We start from the raw sequence: 27,652 nt of genomic DNA, 5'->3' as shown, positions 1-27,652 counted from the left end.
AGTAGGCTTGGATTACAAGCATATTTAAGTGAGACACACACCTACAGGGGTTGCGTTTATTTTCCACAGAGTGTGCCTACATATCAGCGTATTGCACGCATGAGAATTTAGAAGACCTATAAATTCGCATCTGCAAGTGTGCAGTTCCAGAGTTGACTGCATTCAATAGTGAGATCACGGATTAACCACACAGTTGTCATTTATCACAGTAAGTGCTTTGGCGAAGTTTCCGCTTATTTACGTTTACTCCATGAGCACTTGGTTTCATTTTAATAGTAGATTGGCTCTTCTGTTTTGTCTCCCAGGGCTATCACGACAGGTCTTTTCTTCAATTTACGTTCACTGCTCTTCAAGTTCTTTATTTCAAGTGAGTTCTGTTGTAGATAGGGACATGGTTTTTGTTTGAATATCTTTATTCGGCAATTTTCACCATAAAAGAACACAATATATAAAACATTTCACTTCTGGTAAAAGATTATATAATACAGTAGAAGCATTGACACATCATTCAACAATTTACTGGCAGTAAAATCGTCCTTAGCTAGTGGACTTTCCGGTTTGAAGTTTCAACAAACGGCAACGTGTCATCCACGCACTTCCTAGGAATTTGGCCACCCCACAGATCATACTGGCAGATGAAGAGTTTGTAGAAAGGACACGTAAAGCCTGGCTATGGCACCTCAGTCCCAGTTCCCTACAGACGGGTTTCAACCAGAATTTCCGTGCCCCTTTGTAAGATGGGCAAGCGAAGAACAGGTGAGCCACCGATTCCTTAGGGGCCGCACAACCCGGGCAACCATGCGAGCTAGCATCTGTATTCTTCCATTTACCCGTAAACTCATACACCGGGAGCGTCCCATATCGCAATTTTAGGTACAGCGCTCGATCCAATGGTTTAGTTATTAAATCTAGAAAGGGTTCCATTTTGCGCGTACACTTAATAGACAAAAATTGGTCAGTGAGAGAGCCCAATTTCCTAGACCTCATGACGTTGTTCTGTACCCAGTCCCAGTATAGTTTTTTTATGACATCTTTCGGTGGTGGTGACTGCAACTCCCATGCCTCTCTGAGACCCAAAGTGAAAACCAATTCCTTCAGGTTATTTAACCATGCTATTTTTTTACAAGTGTCCAGTAAAAGTAGTTCATCTAGTCCTTCTGCATACTTTGCCAGCTCTTCAGTTCTTCGTAATCGGGACCAAAATAACAACGGGCGAAGCCTCACCAAATCCTTTACTGATTTCCTTCCCAGATCTAATCTTAATGGGATCATTGGGGTGGAAGTGGGAAGGGCTACCACTTTCCTAAAAAAGTTGTTTTCCGCTGTCATCAAGTCAGAAATCCCTTCAAACCCCCACAACTCCGAGCCATAAAGTGCTGCAGGTAGGATCTGACCCTCATAGATGGTCATAGCTGGGGAGACCGGTTTGCTGGTTGACTCACGTATCTCCTTCAGCGTCACCCCGGATACTCTTTGGTGGTTTAGTAGCATTTTAGACAAATGATCCTTCCAGGTCATGTGGCTGTTAATTCGGACACCAAGGTAGTCAAAAGACTCAACCAGTTCAAGGGGGGCGTTGTTAAGCACAAAATTATTTTTAAATCTTTTCGAGGGAGCAAAGGCCATCAATTTGGTTTTCGATGTGTTGATAGTTAAGCCTCTGTTGGTGCAGAAGGAGCTAAACCGATCCAGGAGTTTTTGCAAGCCCACCGGGGATTTAGAAATTAATAGGGTGTCGTCGGCGAAGAGAAGTGTGGGGATTCTCTCCCCCGCCAGGGATGGGGCATCCGACTCCTCCCCCATTAAATGGTCCACCACTCCATTTACGAATAGGGAGAAGAGGGTCGGAGCCATGACGCATCCCTGACGCACTCCTCTCCGCACAGGGATCCTATCTGTAAGTTGACCCTGGGATCCCCATCTCACCCTTGCATAGTTCCCCTCGTGTAGCTTAACAATTAGGCTCAGAAGACCACTGGGAATACCCATCTCTCTTAGAATTCCCCAAAGTTTTGTGCGAGGGACCAGGTCGAATGCGGTTTTAAGATCAATGAACGCCATATACAAACTACCCTTCATAATAGCAACCGCCTTCCAATATATGGCGAACAGACGAAAGACCTGGTCCATCGTACCTACCCTCCTTCTGAACCCCGCTTGTAAATGGGAGAGGATACTAGCCTCCTCAATCCAGTCGCCTACTCTTGAAATGATGACCCTGCCGACCACTTTCTGAATTATATCTATCAGACTAATGGGTCTGTAGTTTGCAGGGTCATCTCTAGCCCCCTTCTTATACACCGTGACTACCTCGGCCCCTTTCCAGGAGTCTGGAACCTGGTGTCCCCTCGTGATCAGATTCATTATAATCGCGATTAGTTTAGCCCAGGCCTCCGGATCCGCCAACAATAGATCCCCAGGGATCCCATCCTGCCCAGCGGCTTTTTTTGGGGTTAGGTGTCTAATCGCCAAAACTACTTCACCCGTTGAGAACAATAGATCGCTTTTATCCGTGGAATCCCCTTCACCCTGGCTATTCACCCCTGGACTAGTTAGTTCTTCCGAGTCTCCATAAAGAGATGAAAAATGTGTAAACCATTGCTGGCAAGTTATATGATCAGCCAATGGTTGCGATCTTCTCTGCCTAGATCTGTTGACCAATTCCCAAAAGAGGTTTGGGTTCCTGCCACTCACTGCATTGGAAAGATCCAGCCAATGCTGTTCCTCCCACTCCCGTTTGGCCAATGATAATGCTTTCTGGTAATCCCTCCTGGCCGCTCTAACCAATGGAGGGTCCCCTGAAAGCAAAGCTTCTGTCAATTTTTTCCTATAGCTTTTACACTGGTCGTTATACCATACTTTACTAAGAGTAGAGGGTATAGCAGGCGCCCTATTACCTTTCTTCTTAGAGATAAAAAATTGGCCAACTTGGTCTATTGTCATTTTATAGGCAGAGTCAAGGGTGGGGTATTGGGGATTGACGGTCCAGTTTTCACCAACCCATGAATCTAAGGTAGAAGACAAGCCCTCAACCAATGCTTTAATACTTCCTATATCGCCCTCATTGAGCTTAGCCTTATCCCATTTCAGCCTACGATTGTTATATAATGGGATAACTTCTTTAGTTGTTTTTAGGGTGACCACCCCTCGCCTGTCATTCAGCACACCCCAGTGAAACTTACAACACAGGGGATTGTGGTCACTATCCTGGCTTGGGACGACCTCCATATCAATCAGGTCCGGCCAGAATCCAACATCCATTAGGATGTAATCGATTCTGGACGGGCCCGAAAGTCTATTGAAGGTCCATGCCCCTGACTGGTCGGATATTGTCCTGCCATTCAGGGCTCTTAATTTATGGTCCCTTGTCAGTGCATTAATTTGTATAGCTCTGGGCGACCATTTCCTAACAGGGGGTAGGGAAAGGGATGGAATAGACCATTTTGAATCCTCCTCTTCGATTCCTAAGGGGTCGTCTCCGAGAAGGGGTTCAAATGTACAATTAAAATCACCCCCCACCAGAATTTTAGCCGAGCAGGGGCATTTAGCTAAGGTCAAGTCCAAGGATGTTAGGGTCAAAGAGGGAGAGTCACCCTGTGTCCCTCTTGCATAAACATTAAAAAGGTCGAGCCTGACAACATCCTCCCCTCCTTTTGCCGAGAGGTGGAGTATATCATTACACTCCACACTGTGTCTTGTAACCACCCAATCCAAATCTATTTTTAACCAGACTATCAGGCCGCCCGAAGGTCTGCCCTTTCCCTTGCTTACTGCGGGCACACAGTGGGTGGTATACCCCGATTTATGTAGCGGAACAAAACTCCATGTCTCCTGAAACAGGCAGACATCGAACTGCTCAATTTGTGTGTGCCACTCCGGGATGTCTAACTTCCTCTTTAGCCCAGCAATATTCCAGGAAAGGAGGTTTATTTCCCTCCTTCCTCCTGGCATAGAAGTATAACCCCCCTTAGGCAACCTCTCATTAACCATCCTGGACGAAGGGCGCACCCCCTCCTGGGTTAGTGTGGTGAGGGTTGCAGAGCAGCCAACCGTGCTCATCACGGGCCCAGTTGGCCTGGAATCCTCTGTTATTACAATGGTGGTCACCATATGGTCAACAACTAGACTAACTTCTTCTTTACCAATGCTACCCCAGGTGGAACGAGAATCCTCAGCCCCTAGAGGTTCATTATCATTTCCCCCTCCCCCTTGCCCCCACCTTCAATCGCATTCTTCCAGTCCTGACAACTGGGAAAACCGATTGTAGATATCCAACGGGGTAAAGGGCATCAAGTGGTTCATACTAGGACCCTGGTTCAGCATATGTCTATGGGGGACCATGGACCAGGCGGAGTGTAGGTCTGGCACCCTAGTCAGCTGATGGCCATACTGAAATTGATTATTACCGTAGGGCGGAATGAAGGGCGGCCTATAACCTTGTGGTCTGTTTGAATGTTTAGAGTTAGTAACTTTTGACCTGGGATAAAAATATGTTAGGGCCCGTGGAATAACACAGGTTTCGCCATTCCCAGGTGGCCAGTTTAAGATGTAATCAACTGCCCGAGGGTCTCTAAAATTGACCACCACTAGGTCTCCCTCAATATCTTTAGTTCTACTCCCCAGCCAATTGATCCGTCTAACATGAACTATGTCCCCATCTATGTTAGGTGCTATCGGCCTATGCAACCTTAACCAATGGATAATTTTGTTTTTAAGGTCGGAGAATCCCTCCTTCTTGTTCTCAGATAGCTGCGGGACTCCCGTTAGGATCACCACGTAGGGCACGGCTTCTGGGGGAATCTCTACTTGTGGGATCTTTTTATGAGTCATTCTGCTATTACCATCGTCCCCTTGTGCAATTTGATTATTACTCGTTGGGGTCTTTAGGGGTGGTTTTGAGGGGCCTGCTCCCAACTCAGTAGCTGATGTTTTAGGTTGTTTAGATGGCGGTATATTATGAGTTGGGGGCACAACTCCCCCCGAGGGCTGGCAAGTTTGCTTAGCCAGAGCAGAAGTGGGAGGAATTCTAGATTTACTTTGCGGTGTGGTCGGAGGGGGTATCGGTTGTACCGCCACACTTCCTTTATTTTTGGTATGGGTAGCCATACTAGTTATGGCGGCTTCCAATATAGTTAATCTAATTTCCACCTTTTTGATAGACTCATTAATTGGTAGAAGGAGAGATCTTAACAAAAATTCCAGGTTCCCTGATACTGAGGCCGGAAGTGGAGGTGATGTGATAGGAGGGGTAACTCTAGTGATATTATCAGGGACCTCGTCTTGTCTGGTTGCTAAAGCTGGACAAGGACCCGGTGTAGCAACTACCTGTGGGGTGTGTTCCTGCTCAACTACTGTAGGAGTCTCGGATGAGGTCTGAGTTTTGATCCCTTTACCAAAGTCAACATGTGATGTTTTTGCTTTACCTGTGACCACCCTTTGTTTCCTTCTTTTTTTACTAGGGGGCGGGCGATGGATCTGGGCGACAGGACAGATGTTAACTTTCTGCTTCCTAGATTTGGATTTGTCGGTCACACGACTAACACTAGGGGTGGGTGAAACAATTATAATATTATCCTCGGGCAAACAAGGAGTGGCTACAAAGTCACGAAACAATAGGGGGATACCATCTTGACTTACATTATCCTCACTTAGGCCATTCGAGTCACCTTCCCGGTTCAATTCAAGTAGACTGTCAGTGAGGGGTCTATATTTCATATTCTCAACAGAGCGACGCCGCTCTGCCCTACGCTCCGCTAAGGTAGAATCCTTATCTCCCTCGCTCCTCTTGGGAAAGTAATTCTCCAGGGATCCATTACGTAATCTAGCTTTTTTCCCCGGGGTTTCTGCTTCGATTGCCATATCCATTATGTGATACACAGTGTCCTCCGGTCTGCAGATGACAGCGGTCAGGCCCAGCCCGGCCTCCTCCGGCCCCTGACGGCCACAGACGGTCCCGCCCTTGTCCCGGGCTTCTCCCGGCGCCCTCCCGCGCGCTCCCGCGCAGCGGGGAAGACAGCTCCTTTTTAAATTGTTCTGAGGGTGACCTAGGGGGCGTGGCCGGCAGGGAGAGGAGCCCAGCTGACACGGGCGCGCGGGGACTCCTGGGAGTTCGAGTCCACCCGCTCTACCCTCGCAGCCCTGCCGGTACACAACAAGCCCCAGGCAAGATTCCCCACACTGCTAAGACCGCGAAGCGGGACCCGCGCAGCGGGTCCGGCGAGCAGCAGCGGCTTAGCAGGAAGGATTCACCGTCTAAGGTCCGTGGCGAAAGGTCCGTGGCGTGGCAGAGTTCAGGTCTGTTTCCCGCTGGTGTGGGGGCTGAAGAGTGGTTTTAAGCAGCTGTGATGGGGGCGCGGCCGGCAGGGAGAGGAGCCCAGCTGACAAGGGCGCGCGGGGACTCCTGGGAGTTCGAGTCCACCCGCTCTACCCTCGCAGCCCTGCCGGTACACAACAAGCCCCAGGCAAGATTCCCCACACTGCTAAGACCGCGAAGCGGGACCCGCGCAGCGGGTCCGGCGAGCAGCAGCGGCTTAGCAGGAAGGATTCACCGTCTAAGGTCCGTGGCGAAAGGTCCGTGGCGTGGCAGAGTTCAGGTCTGTTTCCCGCTGGTGTGGGGGCTGAAGAGTGGTTTTAAGCAGCTGTGATGGGGGCGCGGCCGGCAGGGAGAGGAGCCCAGCTGACACGGGCGCGCGGGGACTCCTGGGAGTTCGAGTCCACCCGCTCTACCCTCGCAGCCCTGCCGGTACACAACAAGCCCCAGGCAAGATTCCCCACACTGCTAAGACCGCGAAGCGGGACCCGCGCAGCGGGTCCGGCGAGCAGCAGCGGCTTAGCAGGAAGGATTCACCGTCTAAGGTCCGTGGCGAAAGGTCCGTGGCGTGGCAGAGTTCAGGTCTGTTTCCCGCTGGTGTGGGGGCTGAAGAGTGGTTTTAAGCAGCTGTGATGGGGGCGCGGCCGGCAGGGAGAGGAGCCCAGCTGACACGGGCGCGCGGGGACTCCTGGGAGTTCGAGTCCACCCGCTCTACCCTCGCAGCCCTGCCGGTACACAACAAGCCCCAGGCAAGATTCCCCACACTGCTAAGACCGCGAAGCGGGACCCGCGCAGCGGGTCCGGCGAGCAGCAGCGGCTTAGCAGGAAGGATTCACCGTCTAAGGTCCGTGGCGAAAGGTCCGTGGCGTGGCAGAGTTCAGGTCTGTTTCCCGCTGGTGTGGGGGCTGAAGAGTGGTTTTAAGCAGCTGTGATGGGGGCGCGGCCGGCAGGGAGAGGAGCCCAGCTGACAAGGGCGCGCGGGGACTCCTGGGAGTTCGAGTCCACCCGCTCTACCCTCGCAGCCCTGCCGGTACACAACAAGCCCCAGGCAAGATTCCCCACACTGCTAAGACCGCGAAGCGGGACCCGCGCAGCGGGTCCGGCGAGCAGCAGCGGCTTAGCAGGAAGGATTCACCGTCTAAGGTCCGTGGCGAAAGGTCCGTGGCGTGGCAGAGTTCAGGTCTGTTTCCCGCTGGTGTGGGGGCTGAAGAGTGGTTTTAAGCAGCTGTGATGGGGGCGCGGCCGGCAGGGAGAGGAGCCCAGCTGACACGGGCGCGCGGGGACTCCTGGGAGTTCGAGTCCACCCGCTCTACCCTCGCAGCCCTGCCGGTACACAACAAGCCCCAGGCAAGAATCCCCACACTGCTAAGACCGCGAAGCGGGACCCGCGCAGCGGGTCCGGCGAGCAGCAGCGGCTTAGCAGGAAGGATTCACCGTCTAAGGTCCGTGGCGAAAGGTCCGTGGCGTGGCAGAGTTCAGGTCTGTTTCCCGCTGGTGTGGGGGCTGAAGAGTGGTTTTAAGCAGCTGTGATGGGGGCGCGGCCGGCAGGGAGAGGAGCCCAGCTGACACGGGCGCGCGGGGACTCCTGGGAGTTCGAGTCCACCCGCTCTACCCTCGCAGCCCTGCCGGTACACAACAAGCCCCAGGCAAGATTCCCCACACTGCTAAGACCGCGAAGCGGGACCCGCGCAGCGGGTCCGGCGAGCAGCAGCGGCTTAGCAGGAAGGATTCACCGTCTAAGGTCCGTGGCGAAAGGTCCGTGGCGTGGCAGAGTTCAGGTCTGTTTCCCCATGGTTTTTAGTTCTCTCACTAAGTGGTGGTTTTCAGATTTTGCAATTAATTACGTGATTACTCATCTACAGTGAGGATGCTTTACTTTAAGTGGTGGTACTGGTTTGTATACTCTGCACACTTATGGTGTTCTTCTGGTGGCGTTGCAACTACTCAAGTTGATTTTCAATTTTTAATGTCACTTTTGACCTTTGCAATAAGCTCATATATGGCAATTATGTTTTACTAGTTCTGTCCCTCCACAGTTTTTGTAAATAGAACTGCCCGTTTAGAATTATCATAGTGAGTTTTGTAAGCTATTCTGCATACAATGTTGATATATATTGCAACAATGAGTTGATAAAATGTTTTGTTTCTTACAGTGCCCCTGAAGAAGGGAACCCCCCGAAATACATTGGGCCTTTTCTTGAATTGTGTTTTTTACTATTCGTTTGTTTCTGCAGATTTTGATTTAATGCACCAGATTGATTGAGTTCATTTGTCTTCATAATCACTACATATTAATGTTGATGCATTTGATTTTTGCACCATTATGTATAAATTCACCACTTTTCTGAACTTGTCATATCAATGCATAGCTTGAAGAAATACAAGATTATTTTTTGAAAAGATGCTCATGAGTGATTACTAGGACAAGCTACAATGGATTAATTGTTTCTAATGGTAATACTTTAAACAGGTAGTGCGTTTGGTACACTAGTGGAGTTTCCACAAGAGGTTGACCAGTTGTTAAGGTGCCATCTGCGAGTCATGTGTTTGTTGTGTTGGCCCGTCAGTTGTAGGCTGTTACACGAGTGGTCTGCGATTGTCCGTGCAGCGATGTCTGTGTGTTGTATAAGGTATGAGTGGGAGCCTGAGATGAGGATGTAATCTATTCTACTGTAGGAGTTGAGTGGGTTGGAGTAGAATGTGTAATCTCTGGTGTCAGTGTGTTTGAGGCGCCATGGGTCCTTTAGATCAAATCTGGTGCATATGTTCTTTAGTATGTTGTGCGTAGTTGGGAGTCGGGTCTGGGCACCTGTTTGTCTGTCTAGGGCATGGTCCATGACTTGGTTAAAGTCCCCTGCTACAACTAGCATTTGGTCTGATCGGTCTGATTCTAGTTTTCTTGTGACCTCCTCCCAGAATTTTGTGTCTTCTGTGTTTGGTGCATATATGTTTGCTGCCAGGATTGTTTCTGCACCTCTCTTTAGTCGTGTGAGTAGCAGCCTACCTTCACTGTCATGCTGCACACTATCTATCGTTATATTTGAGTTGTTCTTTATTAGGGTTATGACCCCTCATTTCTTACCTACTGCTGGTGAGCAGGCTGTCTGACCTATCCATCTCGCTTTTAGTTTTTTTGCATCATCTTCAGACAGTTTTGTTTCTTGCAGTAGGATAACAACACTTTTCATCTTAGCTAGATAGTCTAGCACTTTCCTTCTCTTGATGGGGTGGTTTAGGCCTTTGACATTAAGGGATCCTATTTTTAGGTCAGACTGTACTGGTGTTTTTTTAATCAGGAATTTCGTTGTGTGGTCGCAAACCATATGACGTGTCTACCTTGGGTTCATGTCCTGCATTTACCCTCGTGGAAACTAGCTGGGTTTTGGGATGCTGTTTCTGATCTGAGCGACCTTTCTGATGATGGAGACGGACGATGACATAGACATAGACACACATATATGCGTATCATGCAGACAGGACCAGACGAACGTAACAAACATGTATGACGGGACCTTCCTCCCTTGCCTTCTCTCCCCCTCCCTCCCCTCCCTCCCAGCCCCTACTTGTGCTTCGTGCGCTAGAAGTGTGACAGCAAGGTCCCTCCCACTCCCCTACTCCCCCCGGATAATACTGTCATTCGTAAATGTCTGATATTTGAACAGTCTAGTGTTACGTTAGTGCTAAAGGATATATCAATGTCTGTGATGCAGGGCTGCTCTTCGGATATATTTCTTTCTTGAGGTAGATATGCTGTTTTTATCGCTGTCATTTTTCTAGGTAGCTTGAGGTAGGTCGTGTTTGCATTCAATAAGTCTGTGGATATTTTCTCTTTGAGGTCTTTGACTGTTCTGCTCAATTACTTGTGGGGTCTGGTGAGATGCTTCTTTTACTTGACAAGCTAGTAGTCTCCATTTGTTGTGTGCTGGGACCAGCTAGGTAGCGAACTAGTTCAGTCGGGTCTTCAAGAGTTATTGGAATTCCTTTGTTGATAATCTTGAATCTGGCTGGTCTGGTGATGGAAAATTGGATGTTTTGTTTCCTTAGATTGTCCCTTTGGGCAAGAAAGCCTTTCCTGATGTCTACTGTGGCCTTCGAGTAATCTTGTGTGAGTATAGCCTTCCCATTGTAGGTTCGGTGTTTTCCTTGCAAACCCGAAGATGGCTTCTGTGTGGTGGTAGCGTAGGGGTTTGCAGATTATTGGTCTTGGGTTCGCTCTGTTTGTTTGTTTGAATGCCGGAACTCTGTAGGCCTTGTCTAGTTCAAAGGGGTTTTCAAACTTGATGTTGGTCAGCTTGGGTATGAACTCTTGGAGCATGACTACGCAGGAGCCAGCTCTGTCTTCTTTTCCTTCTGGAATTCCTAGGATTCTGATGTTGCCCTTTCTTTGCCGATCTTCGAAGTCCGCTGCCTGTTTTCTCAGGTCTGTTGTTGCTTTGGCTATAGTGTCCATTGTTCCGCTTGTGAGCTGGGATCTATCTTCTATATCGCTGAGTCTTTGTTCTGCCGTGTCCAATCTGTTGTTTGTTGAGTGTCTATCTGCTCTGATAGCTGTCAGCTCAAGTTGAATGGCATCCTTTTTTTTTTGTTGATTTGGCTAAGTCATGGTCTTCCGCTAGCTTTTTCAGTATGCTGTCTAGAGTGCTGCCAATGTCCATTTTTTGTTTAAAAGGAGATTCTGGTTGGCTTTCTGCTTTTGTCTTCTTTTGTTGATGTGTGGGTTTGCCTTCACTTCCTGCCATTGTGTTTGTTTTAAGCCCTCTTTTCTTTTGCAGGAGCTCGTATCTCTTGTTGGTGCCTTTTGGTGTGAGGTGTGGCGAACAACTTTGTTCGTTGCAGCTCCTCCGACTTGTCTTTGGGGATGGGGCTGGTGGAGCGTCGTTTCTGCTTGTTGTTCGATGTATTTCGTTAATGGTTTTCAGTTTGTGGCTGTTTTTTTCTGCCACTTTTATGGTCTTTGTGATGACAGGGTTTGAGTGTCTTCTTGTGTTGCCCCTTGCCTTGTCCCGCCCCCTTGTGTGAGTCGGTTTCGATTTCTGGCTCGGTTCAAGCTGGGTCTGATGTCTAGTTCAGTGTCTTTATGGGTGCTCTTCTCTCTTTAGTGCATTGCCTGTGGTATTGGCCTTTTTCTGGTTGCAGTGCAGTGCGGTTCCCGATTGGTATTGCTATTTTTCGCAAGATGTCCACCTCCTTATGTCCTAGTATTTTTGCTTTCATTAGCTGGCGCAATGTCGGAGGTGTTACGCTGGGATTTGTTATTTTAATTTCCTCTGATGGCTAATTCAGTGCCTTGCAGTTTCTGGTTGATATCTAACCGATGTTGGGTCGCTGCACTGTTCGCCTAATCGATCGATTGCGCGGTATGCTCTCCATGAAGACTGGTGGATTCTTATCCCTTTTCGTTCTCCTAGCGGGTTGCATGATGCTGTGCCATTTACGATTGATATTAGTTGCTTTGTTGGTCATATCATTAGCCTCTATGGCTTCTCAGATACGTTATCTTAAGCTCGGTATCTTGCTCCTTGTTGTTGCAAGGCTTGCCCCGCCCAAACGTTCAAAGATGGCTGCCCCCGTGCTGGTAGTTTCTCCTTCGTTTGTTGTGTTTGGGGGTTCTTGTTTGTGTGTTGTTTAGTGCCTTAGAGTTTCCGATTGGTATCCTGCCACTCTTTGTTATCCGCATTTCTTGCCTCTCCAATCGATTGCGTGGTCTGCCTCCCCGCTAGATGGTTGTCCTCGATCTGTTGGCGCTGGCCGTTTTTTTGCAATCGTTCTCGAGTGCCTTACTCAATGCCATGCAGTTTCCGATTGCTATTTGTTGGTGCTATTGTTGGCAGTGCTGGGTCCCTGTCTCATTTGCTCGTTCGCTTGAGCTTGATATTCTGTCCCGATATATTGCGTGGACCAGCCCGCCTTATTTTGCTGGATGGTTGTCACCCATGCTGGCTTTTAGTACTCTCCAACGGCGATAGCCGTTCTTAATCGTTTTCTAGCGGCTTGTTCAATGCTTTGCAGTTTCCGATTGATATTAGATAGTTGTATTGTTAGATGCCTTTCTTTTGTATTAACTTAGGCTCGAAGGGTGATATATTGATTTTTAAGGTTCGGGCAGTAATCCCGCCTCCAGGCAGGCTCAGTACGACGAACCCTGAGCTTTAGGGCCTTGAGTTCCTCGTTAAACCAACAGTTTGCGTCGTTGGTGCGTCTGGATGACACCCGCCTTAGGGGGGCGACAGAGTCGCAGCCTGATCGAAGCCATAGGTTGAGGGAGTTGGCTTGCGCGGATGACGACAGATCGTAAAGGTCCGGGATGGACGCAGAGAGTATAGCGGATAGAGAGGCCACATCTACATGCTTCCAGGAGCGCGCCCAGATGTTTTTGGGAAGAGAGGGCTTGGGGGCTGGACTAAGAAGTAGGGAAAAAGAGATCAAGAAATGGTCGGACCAAGTGCAAGGGGAAATAGACAGAGAGGTTACTGGGCAGTTCAGGGACCAAATCTGGTCAAGGTTTTGTCCCTGGATATGGGTAGGGGAGTGAACGTGAGGGACGAAGTTAAGGGACCAAAGAGTTTCCGAAAATTCTTTTAATGTGGAGCATTCAGCCGGGTCTGAAGGCCAAAAGTTAAAGTCTCCTAACACCAGGATTGAAGAGTTATTGACTGCTAGAGTAAGTAGCCACCAGGTCTTGGAAACTAGGGAGGAAGAGATGGGAAGGTGGGGGAGGACGGTACATAAGAAGGCAGGTCAGCGGGGTAGAAAAAGAAAGTGAGCGAGCGACTAAGAATTCAGATGAGGCGATGGGGGGAAGACTAGAGTTTGAAAGGAAATTTCTTTGCGAGCAATGAGAGCGACACCGCCGCCCAGTTTGCCAGAGGGTCGGTCGGCACGTAGAGCATAGTATGAGGCTGGGAGCACGGCTAGTAGGGAAGGAAGGGAGTTGTCGCAGAACCAGGTCTCTGTGAGAAATAGGAGATCGGGTTTATACAGGTCCAGTAAAGTAAAGAGTTTGTGACAGTGCTTGACTGCTGACCTGGTGTTAAGGAAATGAACAGATAAGGTGGTGGGGGCAGAAGGAACCGGTAGGTCAGGACAGGGACCAACAGTAAGGGGAAAGGGTGAAGGGGGGGAAGAAAAAGGAGCGCGAGGCTGCCAAGCTCAGGCTGTTGATCCGTGCTGTCCCGGTATTGTCCAGAGGCCACGGACCTTGGAGGTTAATCAACTGCTCGGATAAATATTGAATAATCTGGGCATAGTGAGGAGCCCCTAGCCTCGGACGGATGCGGACGGGCGCAGACGGGCTTACCTTTGGTGCGCCTTCGGCGAGCAAACGGCGTGCCCGCTGCACTCGTCCGCTGCGCGTCCGGAAAAAGCACATAATTTATGGATAGATGGGGCAGCGGCCGGGGGGCGTGGCCTCCTGCAGAAAATTTTACTTGGGGGGCCGGAGCAGCGCTAGATCCGCTGTGTGACCGGAGTTGGGTAGAGGCAAAATAGGTAGGTGTTAGGCAGCAGTATTCAGTGACTGACAGTGGAAATAGTTAAAAACAAACAGGTTAAAACGAGACACGCTCCCGGCTTCCGCCTCAGGAGCTCAGAACTTAAACATTTGTCAGCTGCGGGCCCAGCGTTTGATGTTACATTTAATCAAATCGATAGGAACTCCATCCAGTCCAGGCGTCTTTCCACCTACACTCAGTAAGTCAATTTTGAAGGTTTTGAAAGGGATCTTTTAATGTTTAAACAGAGATCAACAAAAGAACTGAATATCACCCCTTAACCTCCCTCGTCAGACAGGCAACTCAAAAGCAACCACTAGTTCTCATTTATTACTTTCCCCAGAAATTGGGCTTGATTCTGGTGTTTCTATACCTTTCTAAGTTTGTCTGCGGATGAGTGTAATGTGGCAATCCTGGCACCAACATTACATTTCACACTGGATGGTATGGCCAGAGCTACCTCGAGGGGGTTATGATCCCCGAAATGTGAACAAATTATGGCAACATGCAGTAGTGAGTTAATTAAATTACTGGTAGTAAACATTTAATAGATAATGAATAGGCTGCCCCTGCCCCTGAAGGTGGGTAATCCCGGGTCACTAATGCCAGCCTCATCTATCATGTTATTCAGATCAAGTGATGAGAGGAAGGCCTTTACCTCTTTATCTCTATAAGTGAACCTTGAGTTTGAAATATTATCAAAATCATTGTTATAGAAGTTTATCAAATACAAGGCCAGGTCCCCCTTAAAAAGCAAAGCTTGAAAATTACTAACTGGAGTTTCCAGTGCAATGGTATGGCCACCAGTCAACAAATGTATCTAAACAGTAATACCTCAATTCCTACCACATTAAAATCTAAATGGACACAACAACAAACACATAACCCAAGCTCATACATATGACAAAATTATCAAAATCGTAGTAATTAGGCCACCTAAAGACCTGCAATTCAGAATTACAATGTAAAAGAGCTCACACACAGTGTAATACATACCAAACATACCCAAATTACAAACCACCACAATGCTCTTGGAGAAATCCAAAACACACCACAATGCATCTAGACATATTTATATTCACTTTCCTTTGGTCCAGAACAGCTCAGGAACATGGAACACAGCAAATAATCCAATTTAGCAACCACTGGGTTAGACAGAATCCAGTTTATGGGATGCTAAAAAAATGTAGAGAACTTAAAGGTTTTCAGATGTCTATGTTTGGCGTGCCTATTTTTGGGGTGCACGCATCCACCACCAAAACTGTTGACACTATCTAATCAGATAATGAAGATAAAGCACCATCGCATGATCGAGGACGGTGTTAAACCTCAAGCATATATCAGGCAATGTGTCCCTAAATAGCACCCAAACACAAATTAAATAATTTGCATTTTATTGAAATAATTTCTTAAGAGTCAATAGTAAGATGTAAACCATGGGGGTTTATTAACATAATTCAGGTGCAATACATAATTCAAACACAATAATCAGTTGAAGTGCAGAGTAAATCAATATAGGGAATCAACATAAGACTCATTGAAATGCAGCATGAGAATGACATTAAGTCAAGTGAAAAATATTTTAAGTCCAAAGTATGAAACAATCCAACAAGGGTTTACTGTCTGCGTCAAGCAACCCAGACTGGCTCAACTCCAAAATGTACCATCTTTCATAGAACGATTCACAATAGGGTTCAATGGAAAGGGCAAAGTTAGCATAAGGAGTGCAAAGGTAAACAAATCACAATTCAGATTTACACAATATCATCAATTGCCACATCCTAGCACTAAGCCCTAAGTGAGTATTATTTTGCCCAATTCTAGCCTAATTTAATTGGATGTGGCATTACAAATCTAGGGGCATATTACCAACAACTAGCGATAATTTTTGTCTCTAACTTGTTTAGAGACAAACATTATCGCCGCACATCGGCGATTTTTATCGCAGATAAACCTTGCTATTAACAAGGTTTATCGCAAATGCGATAAAAAACGGCCGAAATGCATGAATATCGCTGAAAAGTCAGCGATATTCATGCATTATCGAGCAAATGCTCTTAGCCATGTTATCCACCTCCCATTGGATAACATGGCTAAGAACTGCTCAGGGCAGGTGTTAGCTTTTGGAGATATTCCCGCTTAGCGCGAATATCTCCAAAAGTTGGTAATAGGAGATAGCGATGTTAGCGACTGTTTTCAGTCTCTAACATCTTGGCACGCCCACTTTGCATCTCATTAGTGATAAATATCACTGACATGCAAAGTGGGGCCCAAGATGGTCGCTATCTCCTACTAGCTGTCGCTAACTGGTGTTAGCGACAGCTTGGTAATAGGGAGATAATTTTATCTCCGCTTTCTTGGCTTTTAAAGCCAAAAAAGCGGAGATAAACCCCCTTGATAATATGCCCCCTAGTTACTAAAAACAATGGAAGTCCCACAAATTAATGGCCTGTAGTATTACTGGCAGAGAGAGCCCTGAATGTTGCAAAAGGCTTCCTCCGTGGTTTTGGAGAACACTTTTTCAATAAAGAGCATAATATAGTGCACACCTTGGATATGTGCGGTGAACAGAAAAAAAACACACATCACAGCTGAGTTTAATCCGAGGTGGAAGTTTGACTAAATTTTGGGCCTAGTTTAGTCAAGCACAGGAAAACAAAATTCTTTCAAGTGCAGTCCTTTCGTTTTGGTGCAGAAATGCTCATATTGTAAAGCACACATTTTTATAAAATTGAAATCCACTATAATATCATGATATCAGTTTACTTAAAGAAAATGTGACTCAAGGCAACTCAAAAACTCAAATCCCAGTCTTCTTTGAGGCATAGAGAAATTACTATAATTTGTGGTTGGACTTTCTTGGTATTTTATGTTATGGAGACTTGTTTAGCGCACTATCACCCGGGAGGGTATCCTTGCCATGGGCAGGTGTGAATCTAGCTACATCTAAGACCTATTGGGACTACTCAAAAAGTTATGTTTTCAGCTTCTTGCAGAATTGAAGAAGTGAAGAGGAAGTTCTTGGATGTAGCAGCAGGTTCTACCATGCTTTAGGAGAGATGTTGGAAAAGGCTTGACAGCTGGGTCTGGTTTTCTGTATGCATGGGATGTGTGCAAACAGAAGTCTGGGTGAGTATAGGTGTCCAGAAGTTTTGTCAAAGAAGGTGTAATTGTTGAGGCATGATGGACCAGCGTTATATAATGCATTGAAAGTGTGGGTGAGGACTTTGGATTATGCTCGATTGTGAACTTGGTGCCAGTGGTGTTCCTTAAGTGTGGTGTAATGTGAGTTTGGTGTGAGAGGTTGAGGGTGATTCTGACCATTGAGGTATGAATGGTCTTCAGACGTCAGCTGAAGATTTTTAATAATGCTGACAATAAGGGTGTTCCCGTAGTCCAGCTTGCTTGTGACAAGGGAGTCTGTGATTATTTTCTGGATGCTGATTGTTAGCTGTAATTATTCGGTTTCCATGTGTAACAAAAAAGTGTGGGAATGAGCAATTTTCAGGTCCAAACATTGAGTTAAAGATTACTGGACATACATACTGGACCAGCGATTGCAGACTTAACACAATAACTGAGGACAAGATCAGGCACTACAAATACAAAACACATACACAAGAAAATAAAAGAAGCAGGCGAGTCAGCTGATCAATGCAGAATTATTCTTGTAGAATATTTCTGGACCCTTAAAAAGTGATAGCCACTCAGGTCCAGAAGGAATTTAAAATGTCTCAAAATATTTGATTTTGTTTTTTTCCCATATGACAATAATCCCATTCTTTGCATACAATCTGAGCTATGCATGGTGCATGAGAAAAACATTCAGCCTTCAGTATTCTCACTCTGCCTCCCTTGCGTGTATGCCACATGTGGTTAATGATTGGGGTGCTACAGATTTTTTGCCAGTTTTTGTGGAGTATATGCTAAATGCATAGATGGCCATATAGTGTGAGTGTGCAAAATAAGGCACACCTTAACAATGGATAAAATAATAGTGTCAGAAACGCTCCCACCGCTATTTTACATTGAAAGTATCCATCCAATCCACTTTATTAATCTCTTTTTTCTTGTCTTCTAGCATCATCTCTGTACTTATATTCTCTAACATCTTAGAACAAAAGGGCACACTATCAGTGCACCCCCTGAGGGCAGACATCTGGAGGGGTAAAGGAGTTCCCATGGTCCACATAGAGACACATCTGTAGGTGGATGTAGTCACTCACTGCACGTGACTGCTAGGGGATCTCTGTCCCCTCTTTAAAACGCGGGCAGCTACCACCAGCACTTCGTACTGAAGAATCGCTCTTACCTGGATCAACTCAGAATATATTTACTAATATTGAAAGGGTTATGATAACAAGGGATGAGGAAACAGAAATCATGTTTTATAAAAGTAAAAAACTGTTTCATACAACATAACTCATTGTATCAGAAAAACATAAACATAAACATAACACATTAAAAGATTAACTGTATTTAATACTACCTTACAATGAAGTTCAACAATGATACAGGTTTGGAACCACACGGTGCATACAGTATGCAAGTTTCTAAATACATTACCTTGGTATTTTGAGAGCTGCGCAGAATTTGGTTCAACCACATGATTATTAACTTGGACTCCTGCCCACTGAGCTTGTAATTTTGACAAAAGATGTATATCCATTTCTCCTAAGTAAAGTAGAAAATATATGACATTATTTGAAAAATTTAAGCATACCATAGAATGCTTCAAACTGAAAACACCCCCTAATAACTGCTGACTTTTTAGGTCTGGCTTGTTCGCTTCAGCCCTCTTTGTGGCTTATTGTCTACAATATACCTAGAGATGGGCTATGAGTCATCCCCCTGATATCACTATAAATCCCATCTTTTATCAGTCTAAAAAGGTATACATCTCTAAACTACTGCTATTTGTTGATTGGTATAGTATTCTTCACAGGAGTTCTGTCTTTGCTCTGCGTAAGATGAATTGTCTTTGGCATTTGACTGGTCTATTTGTTGAACACAGAACTCCAAAGTTTAAAAGAAACATATGCTACATTCCTTATCCTTAACCAAACACTCCCCTGATTTTTCCAGAATAAAGTTATCAAGCAAAATAAATGCTGCATTAAAAAGACCAACGAATATGAAAAAAGTATGACCGTGTTTTTCACTTTTTGTTTGTTATGCAGGGTCTACTACTTTCAGGGAGGGAAGGCACCTCCAGGTCGAAGTGCATAGCTGCAGGATGAATGCAGAGTGTTTCAAGGAAGATTTGGATGGATAGTAATGAAGACTACTAATGGAAAGGGGCGACCATTCGGTCCCCCCGAACGTATGGCGGAGTACCACGATCCCCCCGGGAAGCCATCTTGGGCGGGAGGCGAGTCTCGGCTGGTATGCCCGAAGCGGCGTAGCCGGGGCGCGCTTTTTCCCGCCCTGGAGTGGGCTGGCCTAGACACTGACGCGGCCGGCCACGCCCTTTGGGGCAGGCAGGGGCGGGTTTACGCCCGCCCTGAAGACGGATAAAAGGAGCAACAAGCCAAGAAAGCATCCTCTTGTTCCTGTGCTCTGAAGCTGCACCTCCTCGCTGCACGTGAGCTCGAGACGGAACGAAGAGCCAATTTTGAGCGTGGTAATCTTTCTTTTGTCTTACAGATACCCTGTCGGAGAATGCCTAAGAAAGTCGGAAAGCGAATGACTACCGACCAGATGCTGCGTATACTCATGAAAGAAGTGACCGATCTGAAGAAACGGATGGCGGATAGAGACGGGGAAGGGGGACCGAAACGACCTTTGGCAGGAGCAGCTCCGGGAGGAAAAGGCAAGAGGCCCAGAAGGGGAGCAGCTGGGGGGGACATCCCGGTTCCCTGTGCCCCAATCGAAGAGCCAACTCCGGTGCCGGCAGAGGGGAATCCGATTCCCGTGGTGATCACCCCCTTGTCCGGGGGGGATATGCCGCCCGAGCTGGCAGCACAATTAGCAGCGTGGTTGGGGAAAGAAAGCGAGGGCGCCACGGCTGACGACGCACGGGTGTTGATGAAGCAACTACGTGAAACGAGGGAGGCGGCGAAGGCATCATCGCCAGTTATCACGCCGGCTGCGGCAGTAGAAAAACCACCAGGAACAGGTCCAGTCGCAGATACAGCTTCCGGTTCAGGTAAGCGGCCATTGCCGATTGCGAGGGATGAGTCTGCACCTTCACGAAGGGAAAAGTTGGGTCAACATGTCCCTCTGGCTATTAAGGAGAAGATATGGGCAAATGAGTATATAAACATCTTCTCGTTGCTTACCGATCATTATGAGATGGAGCATGTTAAGAGCCAAAAGGAGCTCATGCATCCGAGTGTTTGGCGCGCAAAGATGGCCGCCTTTAAAGTTGATGAAAACATTGGCACTTGGGGGAAGGCGTGGGGAATTTTTACCTCCATCATGGGCGAACGTAGACCCGAGTTGCTGTCCGAATTGCCGATATACCAGACACGGATCATGGAATATTCCGTATCATATGGGGGCAATCAGTGGTTCTGTTACGATAATATTTTTAGAAAAGCAAAGGAACACGATAAAAACTTAACTTGGGATTGTTACGATTCTGTTTCGTGGTCAAAAATGGAGAGTACTGGTATGTTAAAAGTACCATTAGTAGGGAGTAGCGGGGGTGAATCCTCCCGCCAATATGCCGGGACCCCCTTTCGATCAGGTACAGGTAACGAATACAACTCGAGGCCGAACGGCAACACAGGTAAAAGGGGGATTTGTTGGAACTTCAACAGAGGTAAATGTACGAGGCCCCAGGGGTCATGTAAATTCCGTCACGAATGTGGAGGGTGTGGGCAGCCATCCCATCCGGAGTCCATGTGCAGAGCCAAAACGGGTGATAACGGGGGGAGAGGAGGCGCCAAACAGGTCTAAAATAGTCCGAGGGGCGCCTTTACCTACTCCGGTTGATACCATGGCAATGATTCCTTGGCTCAGCGAATACCCGGATCACGCTTCCGCTGGGGTGTTGAGGAACGGGTTTTCATATAGTTTCCGCATCCCAGTGGGGGAGTTTCGGGGTGTAAGAAAATGTAAAAATCAAATATCGGTCCTGCAACATACGATCGTGGTACAGGAAAAGATTGGGAAAGAGGTTACTCGAGGTCGAGTCGCCGGTCCATTTGATGAGCCACTGTGTGCTAACTTTGTTTGTTCTCCTTTGGGGGTGGTCCCTAAGAAGGACCCGGGTGAGTTCCGACTGATACATAATTTATCAGCCCCACGTGGTCTGTCCGTGAATGATGCAATAGACCCGGATGTGTGTTCGGTGCGGTACGCATCTTTCGATGAGGCCGTGGCCATGTTGAATTGCCTAGGGCCCGGGGCGCTGATGGCAAAGTCAGATATTGAGTCAGCGTTCCGGTTGCTCCCGGTACACCCAGACGATCAGCGTCTCCTTGGTTTCATGTTTCAGGGTCAGTATTACATGGATAGATGTATGCCAATGGGTTGCTCTATTTCTTGTGCATATTTTGAACAGTTCAGTTGTTTTCTGCAATGGGTCTTCACAAAGAAGACGGGTTTACAGCATGTCATGCATTATCTCGATGATTTTTTGTTTCTGGGGGCGGCCGGGGGTCCGGAATGTGGACAGGCTTTGAATGAATTTTGTACTTTAATGAAGCATTTCGGTGTGCCATTGGCACCAGGTAAGACTGTGGGTCCCTCGACTTGCCTCGAGTTCCTGGGGATCGAACTCGACTCTGTGGAAGGTTGTTTTAGATTACCTAAAGAGAAGGTGATAAGATTCAGGGCTGCCCTGGAAGCTTGTATTAGCGAGTCCAAGGTCAGGCTGCATCAGTTGCAACAATTGGTGGGACAGCTGAATTTTGCCCTGAGAGTCATGCCGATGGCCCGCCCCTTTTCCCGCTCGATCGCTCAAGCCATGGTCGGCCTGAAGGAGGGTCATCATCGCACACGGTTATCGGCAGAAGTTCGTCAGGACATGCGCATTTGGTTGGCATTTCTGGCGGATTTCAATGGTCGAATTGTCTGGAACAAACCGGCGGTGTCCTCCGAGGAGCTGGGGCTGTGGACAGATTCGGCAGGGAGCACTGGTTTTGGTGCCATATTCGGCACACGATGGTCGGCTCAAAAATGGCCGTTATGGTGGCATGAGTGTGGACTGACAAGTAACATTGCCTTTTTGGAACTTTTTCCCATTCTTGTGGCCCTGAAAACTTGGCCCGAAGGGTTCAGAGATCACTCTGTGGTGTTTTGGTCTGATAACATGACCGTGGTTGAGTGTATCAACAGCCAGGCAGCACGATGCAAATGGATTCTGAGATTGCTCAAAGAAATTGTGTTATTGTGTATGCAGTTGAACGTACTATTCAAAGCAAGACATGTGCCAGGGGTAATGAATAAAGCGGCTGATGCGCTTTCTCGTTTTCGTATGCAGGCCTTCTGGGGTTTTCTGCCCACAGCGGACCCGGTGGCGGCACCCTTCCCCGAAGCTCTCTGGTCTCTCGGTGCCCCGAATTACAGAACCTCGTGGGAGAGAGTTTAGCACCCAGGACGAGGAAGGCATACCAAGGGGCGTTCCGATCCTACTGGGCCTTTGTGGGGGATGCTAGGAGGGAGCTTTGGGGCCAGGAAGAACTAGTAGTGGATTTTCTGCTGTCCTTACATCAGGCAGGCAAATCAGTGGCTACGGCCCAGAGGCATCGGGCCGCCATTTCCTTTATGGCGAGGGCTCATGGGATCCAGGACCCGACTGCGTCTTTCGTTGTGCAAAAAGCGCTACGTGGGTGGCAACGCCTTGAGGGTCGCAGAGTAGATGAAAGGCGCCCGATAGGTCTGGATAGGTTGGCTTTGTTGTTATCTGTACTTCCTGCAACGTGTTCATCCCAGTATGAAGCAGTGTTATTCCGAGCCGCTTTTGTGCTAGCATTCCATGGGGCTATGCGGGTAAGCGAACTAGTGGCAAGGAACAAGCAGGATACCATGGGGGGACTGTGCCGAGAGCACGTTCAGGTCAGGGGGGAGACAATGACTGTCTCATTTGTCAAGTCCAAGACCGATCAGGGTTCGATGGGGGACTGCATAATGATACAAAGGATTCCCGGGTCGTCCATGTGCCCGGTGGGTTGCGTTGAGGAATATTTAGCGCAAAGGGTGGCATCATGGGGGGGGGACCTTGTTGAGACACGCTGACGCCACCCCACTGACGAGGTTTCAGTTTCAGCGGGTGCTTGCGATGTCGATTTCTGCCGCGGGCATGAACCCCGGCGAGTTTGGGACCCATTCCTTTCGGATAGGGGCTGCTACCGAGGCTACAGCCAGGGGTCTGAATGTCGATCAAGTAAAACGTGTGGGGCGTTGGTCCTCGAATTGTTATAAAAGGTATGTGCGGTTGCACATGTTGTGAAGCTGTAATGATGTACTCACGCTTCTTGTTTTTGTTTGGTTTCAGTTGCGCAAGCCTACGAGGCGGGGCGGACTGTGCAGTCGACCCAACACCGGGCCAGCGGTCAGACATCACCGGCGGTGAAAAAGGAGGTGTGGGTTGTGGGCCACTCATACGTGAGGCGTGCCGCGGACGTATTCAAAGCAGGTGACATGATTCACGTGGCTGGGGAATACGGGTACAGTGTATCCTTCTACGGAAGGGGCGGGCTCTGTATTGACCAGTTTCAATCATTTTTTGAGGGTTTGTTAGGGCGGACGAGGTCACCGCCGTCTATAGTCATAGTACACCTTGGGGGCAACGATTTGGTGACCACTGGTAGACGACTTCTTCTTGAGGCGATGCTTTCCACTGTAAGTTGGTTAGCGAGAAGAGTTCCAGGGTGCACAATTGCATGGTCCCATATGATCCCACGAAAAGTGTGGCGGGGCGCTCTCTCGGTTTCAGCTCTGAATCATTCAGTAAGGAAAATTAATTATAAAATGAGTAGACTGTTCCGTTCAAATACACTGCATTCTATTTCGCATGGTTGTATTAAAGGGGACAGTATGTATTTAGGGGATGGTGTCCATTTGTCCCGGGTGGGGAACGAGTTACTCATAGGAGACCTGATAGCTTGGCTAAGGACTTTATGACATGACCTTTAGGCAGGAGTGTTGTGGGGGGTCCGGATAGCCGGTCAACTATCCGGCCTGTGGCGGTAAGGTCATGATCCGTGAGCAGTAATTGGAAGATCCCTAGGGGTGGGCGTCACCCATTACGGATGGGAGCGCTCGAGGGAGGTGGCCATTGGCCCCTCAACGGGGAGGCGGTCCCTTCTAAGGATGGGCCGCCGAAAGGAAAGGAAAGGCGGTCAAGGCCCCTTCCTGGGTAGGAGGGGTTACAGCCCCCTCCTGGGGAATTTCCCGGGGCCGGGACATCTGCGACGGCAGATGTGGTAAGTTGTGTGGGGTTTGGGAGGGGGTCTACGCTACCTTCTAGATACCTCACACGAGTCCTCGGACGACCTTTAAATGGCGTCGAGTTTATTGGGGCCACCGTCAAGTCAAGGGAAATTGGTAAATGCACTTGAGGTACGCCTCTGTGCGGTCGACCCTCACAAGTGAGGGTGATATGTCTGGTTTAGGGATCTTGACACCGGTTACGACCTTGCCGTTGGCCCTTAAACGTTAGGATGTACAATTTCAAGTTAAACGTTTTGTAGGATGTTAGTTCGGCTAGGAGAACCTTTGTATTAGAGAATATGTTAAGGTTAGCCAAACATCGCAATGTGGAAATGAAATTGTACATTAATATGAAACTGTTATTTTAATGTTTTAATTTTGTTTCATATTTTAATAAATACGGCCGGGAGGGTCACTCCCTCCCGTCTTCCAAAAGTTCAGAACCGTTTCCGGTTTCCCATTCTTGGGGAGTGTGTTGAGAGGGGGTGGCGGGTATCTCAGCCATATGGAAAGGGGCGACCATTCGGTCCCCCCGAACGTATGGCGGAGTACCACGATCCCCCCGGGAAGCCATCTTGGGCGGGAGGCGAGTCTCGGCTGGTATGCCCGAAGCGGCGTAGCCGGGGCGCGCTTTTTCCCGCCCTGGAGTGGGCTGGCCTAGACACTGACGTGGCCGGCCACGCCCTTTGGGGCAGGCAGGGGCGGGTTTACGCCCGCCCTGAAGACGGATAAAAGGAGCAACAAGCCAAGAAAGCATCCTCTTGTTCCTGTGCTCTGAAGCTGCACCTCCTCGCTGCACGTGAGCTCGAGACGGAACGAAGAGCCAATTTTGACCCACCCACCAGCCCCTGAGGACAGCATGTGGTTTTGGAATAAAGTTTGATGTGTTAACACTAATTTTTGCAGGTTATGATAACTATCGTGATAATTTTGAATATGCAATAAAGAATGGTCAAATTGTAATATGTTGTGCAAATAAAGTAGTAGTGTTGATCAGTAATCATGCCTCTTAATAAATAGTAATTGTTACTGTCTCTTAGTAATTTAGTCATTTAGTAATTTAGTTAGAATTGTCGTATTTATTTTGGTCGGGCGGTAAGGTCATGATCGGTGAGCAGTAATTGGAAGATCCCTAGGGGTGGGCGTCACCCATTACGGATGGGAGCGCTTGAGGGAGGTGGCCATTGGCCCCTCAACGGGGAGGCGGTCCCTTCTAAGGATGGGCCGCCGAAAGGAAAGGAAAGGCGGTCAAGGCCCCTTCCTGGGTAGGAGGGGTTACAGCCCCCTCCTGGGGAATTTCCCGGGGCCGGGACATCTGCGACGGCAGATGTGGTAAGTTGTGTGGGGTTTGGGAGGGGGTCTACGCTACCTTCTAGATACCTCACACGAGTCCTCGGACGACCTTTAAATGGCGTCGAGTTTATTGGGGCCCCCGTCAAGTCAAGGGAAATTGGTAAATGCACTTGAGGTACGCCTCTGTGCGGTCGACCCTCACAAGTGAGGGTGATATGTCTGGTTTAGGGATCTTGACACCGGTTACGACCTTGCCGTTGGCCCTTAAACGTTAGGATGTACAATTTCAAGTTAAACGTTTTGTAGGATGTTAGTTCGGCTAGGAGAACCTTTGTATTAGAGAATATGTTAAGGTTAGCCAAACATCGCAATGTGGAAATGAAATTGTACATTAATATGAAACTGTTATTTTAATGCTTTAATTTTGTTTCATATTTTAATAAATACGGCCGGGAGGGTCACTCCCTCCCATCTTCCAAAAGTTCAGAACCGTTTCCGGTTTCCCATTCTTGGGGAGTGTGTTGAGAGGGGGTGGCGGGTATCTCAGCCATATTGTGAAATTAATAAATTGTTCAACTTCCTCCTCACAACCTTTACTCTCTAAGGAACCTATCTATTGACAACTTGGGCCCCTCAGTCGATCAAAAATAGTTGCCAGATAGCAAGGACAGCGGGTGCTTTATTTAGGCCACTGACACTGGAAACAAACAGGAAGAGGCCGGAAAGACTTCAAGGGCCATATGAAGCGTCATAAAGCTCCATAAGCTTCTGGTTCCACTAATACTGCAATAATCTATACTACTATTATAAAGGAAGAACTTTGATGCTTTGAGGCGGGTAAACTCGGGAACCACAGAGCCAATCCACACACCTGATACATCGTTGTAATCCTCAGGGTGTGCAGATGGACATAGGCTATATAAAGTTAAAAAATACGTTATATTTAAAAAATTTACATTATAAAAAAAGTAGTCCCCTCGAAGTAGCACCGGCCGCGACCTGCGTGCTGACCTCAGGAGCGCGGGGAGGAGCGGCGTCCAGGAGCGCGAGGAGGAGAGGTGGACATGGCGCGGGGGAGGAGGTGAGGAGCAGCGGACTGGCAGGAGGAGCGGTGACCAGCGGCGAGGAGCGGTGAACTGAGAAGCAGCGGCTGAGGTAAGGCTCCGGGGAACAATGTCGGGCAGGCGGGAGCCGGGGCAGGCAGGGGACGGGTCTTACACCAAAACAGAAGGAGGAACGGTGAACTTAGGAGCGGCGGCTGAGGTAAGGCTCCGGGGGACAATGTCGGGCAGGCGGGGGTCAGGCAGGCGGGGGACGGGGACTTACACCAAAACAGAAGATAGAATTTAAATCGGCTGAGGTAAGGCTCTGGGGGACAATGTCGGGCAGGCGGGGGTCAGGGCAGGCGGGGGACGGGGAGTTACAACAAAACAGAAGGGTACAATTTACATCGGCTGAGGAAAGGCTCTGGGGGACAATGCCGGGGCAGGTGGGGGTCGGGGCAGGCGGGGAACAGGGACTTACAGCATCTGCCATGGAGATTTATGCAGAGCGCCTCAACAATGGGCCTTTGTGACATCCGGTGGACAATGTCGTGGCAGGCCCGGGACGGGCTGCTGGGCAATGTGGGGGCAGGCGGGGGTCGGGGAAGCCTGATTGCTCCCGGACAAGGTCGGGACGGGCTGCTAAATATACAATAATGCTAAAACCTGTCAGCAAGGAAACATTATAATGTTACTCCCACCATGGGAGCAAAGTTCTATGGTGAGGGGAGCACTGTATTTTTTATTTACAAAAAGAAAATCCCATTTCAGGATTTCTATTTGTAAAGAAAAAAAGAACAGTAAAATACATTTAACTGAACCGCCTGTAAAGAAATCCATTAGAAACAATAAATATAATTAATTAATATATCTTTAATGGAGCTTGTAAATCAGCTTCCATATCTGTCCTGGTATATCCCATGAATGTTCCCTCAACATTCTTTATTCTTGACATTCTTTTACATCTCACATTATGATGTAATTTATACATGTCATTTATACATCATTACACCGCCGTAATACCGATTCCTGTCAATGCTTTTATAAATAATCATTTTATAAATTAGGCGGGTCTCCCCCTTAATTTATATAAATGTACTTTTACTACAAAGGGCAATTCACCAAGTTGCACA

At 48.0% G+C, this 27,652-nt stretch overlaps 1 protein-coding gene across 1 annotated transcript in view; it reads right to left on the bottom strand.

The window, feature by feature from the left end:
• The window catches only part of LOC147732918 (histamine N-methyltransferase-like), a 236,057-nt gene that overhangs the window by 137,384 nt on the left and 71,021 nt on the right, over positions 1–27,652 (bottom strand). The window contains exon 3 of the mRNA XM_086958880.1: positions 18,367–18,474. Within this exon, the coding sequence (XP_086815006.1) occupies positions 18,367–18,474 (108 nt within the window). The remainder of the gene's footprint in view (positions 1–18,366; positions 18,475–27,652) is intronic.

The sequence above is a fragment of the Lissotriton vulgaris genome, chromosome 2_1 (assembly GCF_964263255.1).
Source record: "Lissotriton vulgaris chromosome 2_1, aLisVul1.2, whole genome shotgun sequence".
In the NCBI taxonomy this organism is placed as follows: Eukaryota; Metazoa; Chordata; class Amphibia; order Caudata; family Salamandridae; genus Lissotriton; species Lissotriton vulgaris.
This window is presented reverse-complemented; position numbering and strand designations above follow the sequence as displayed.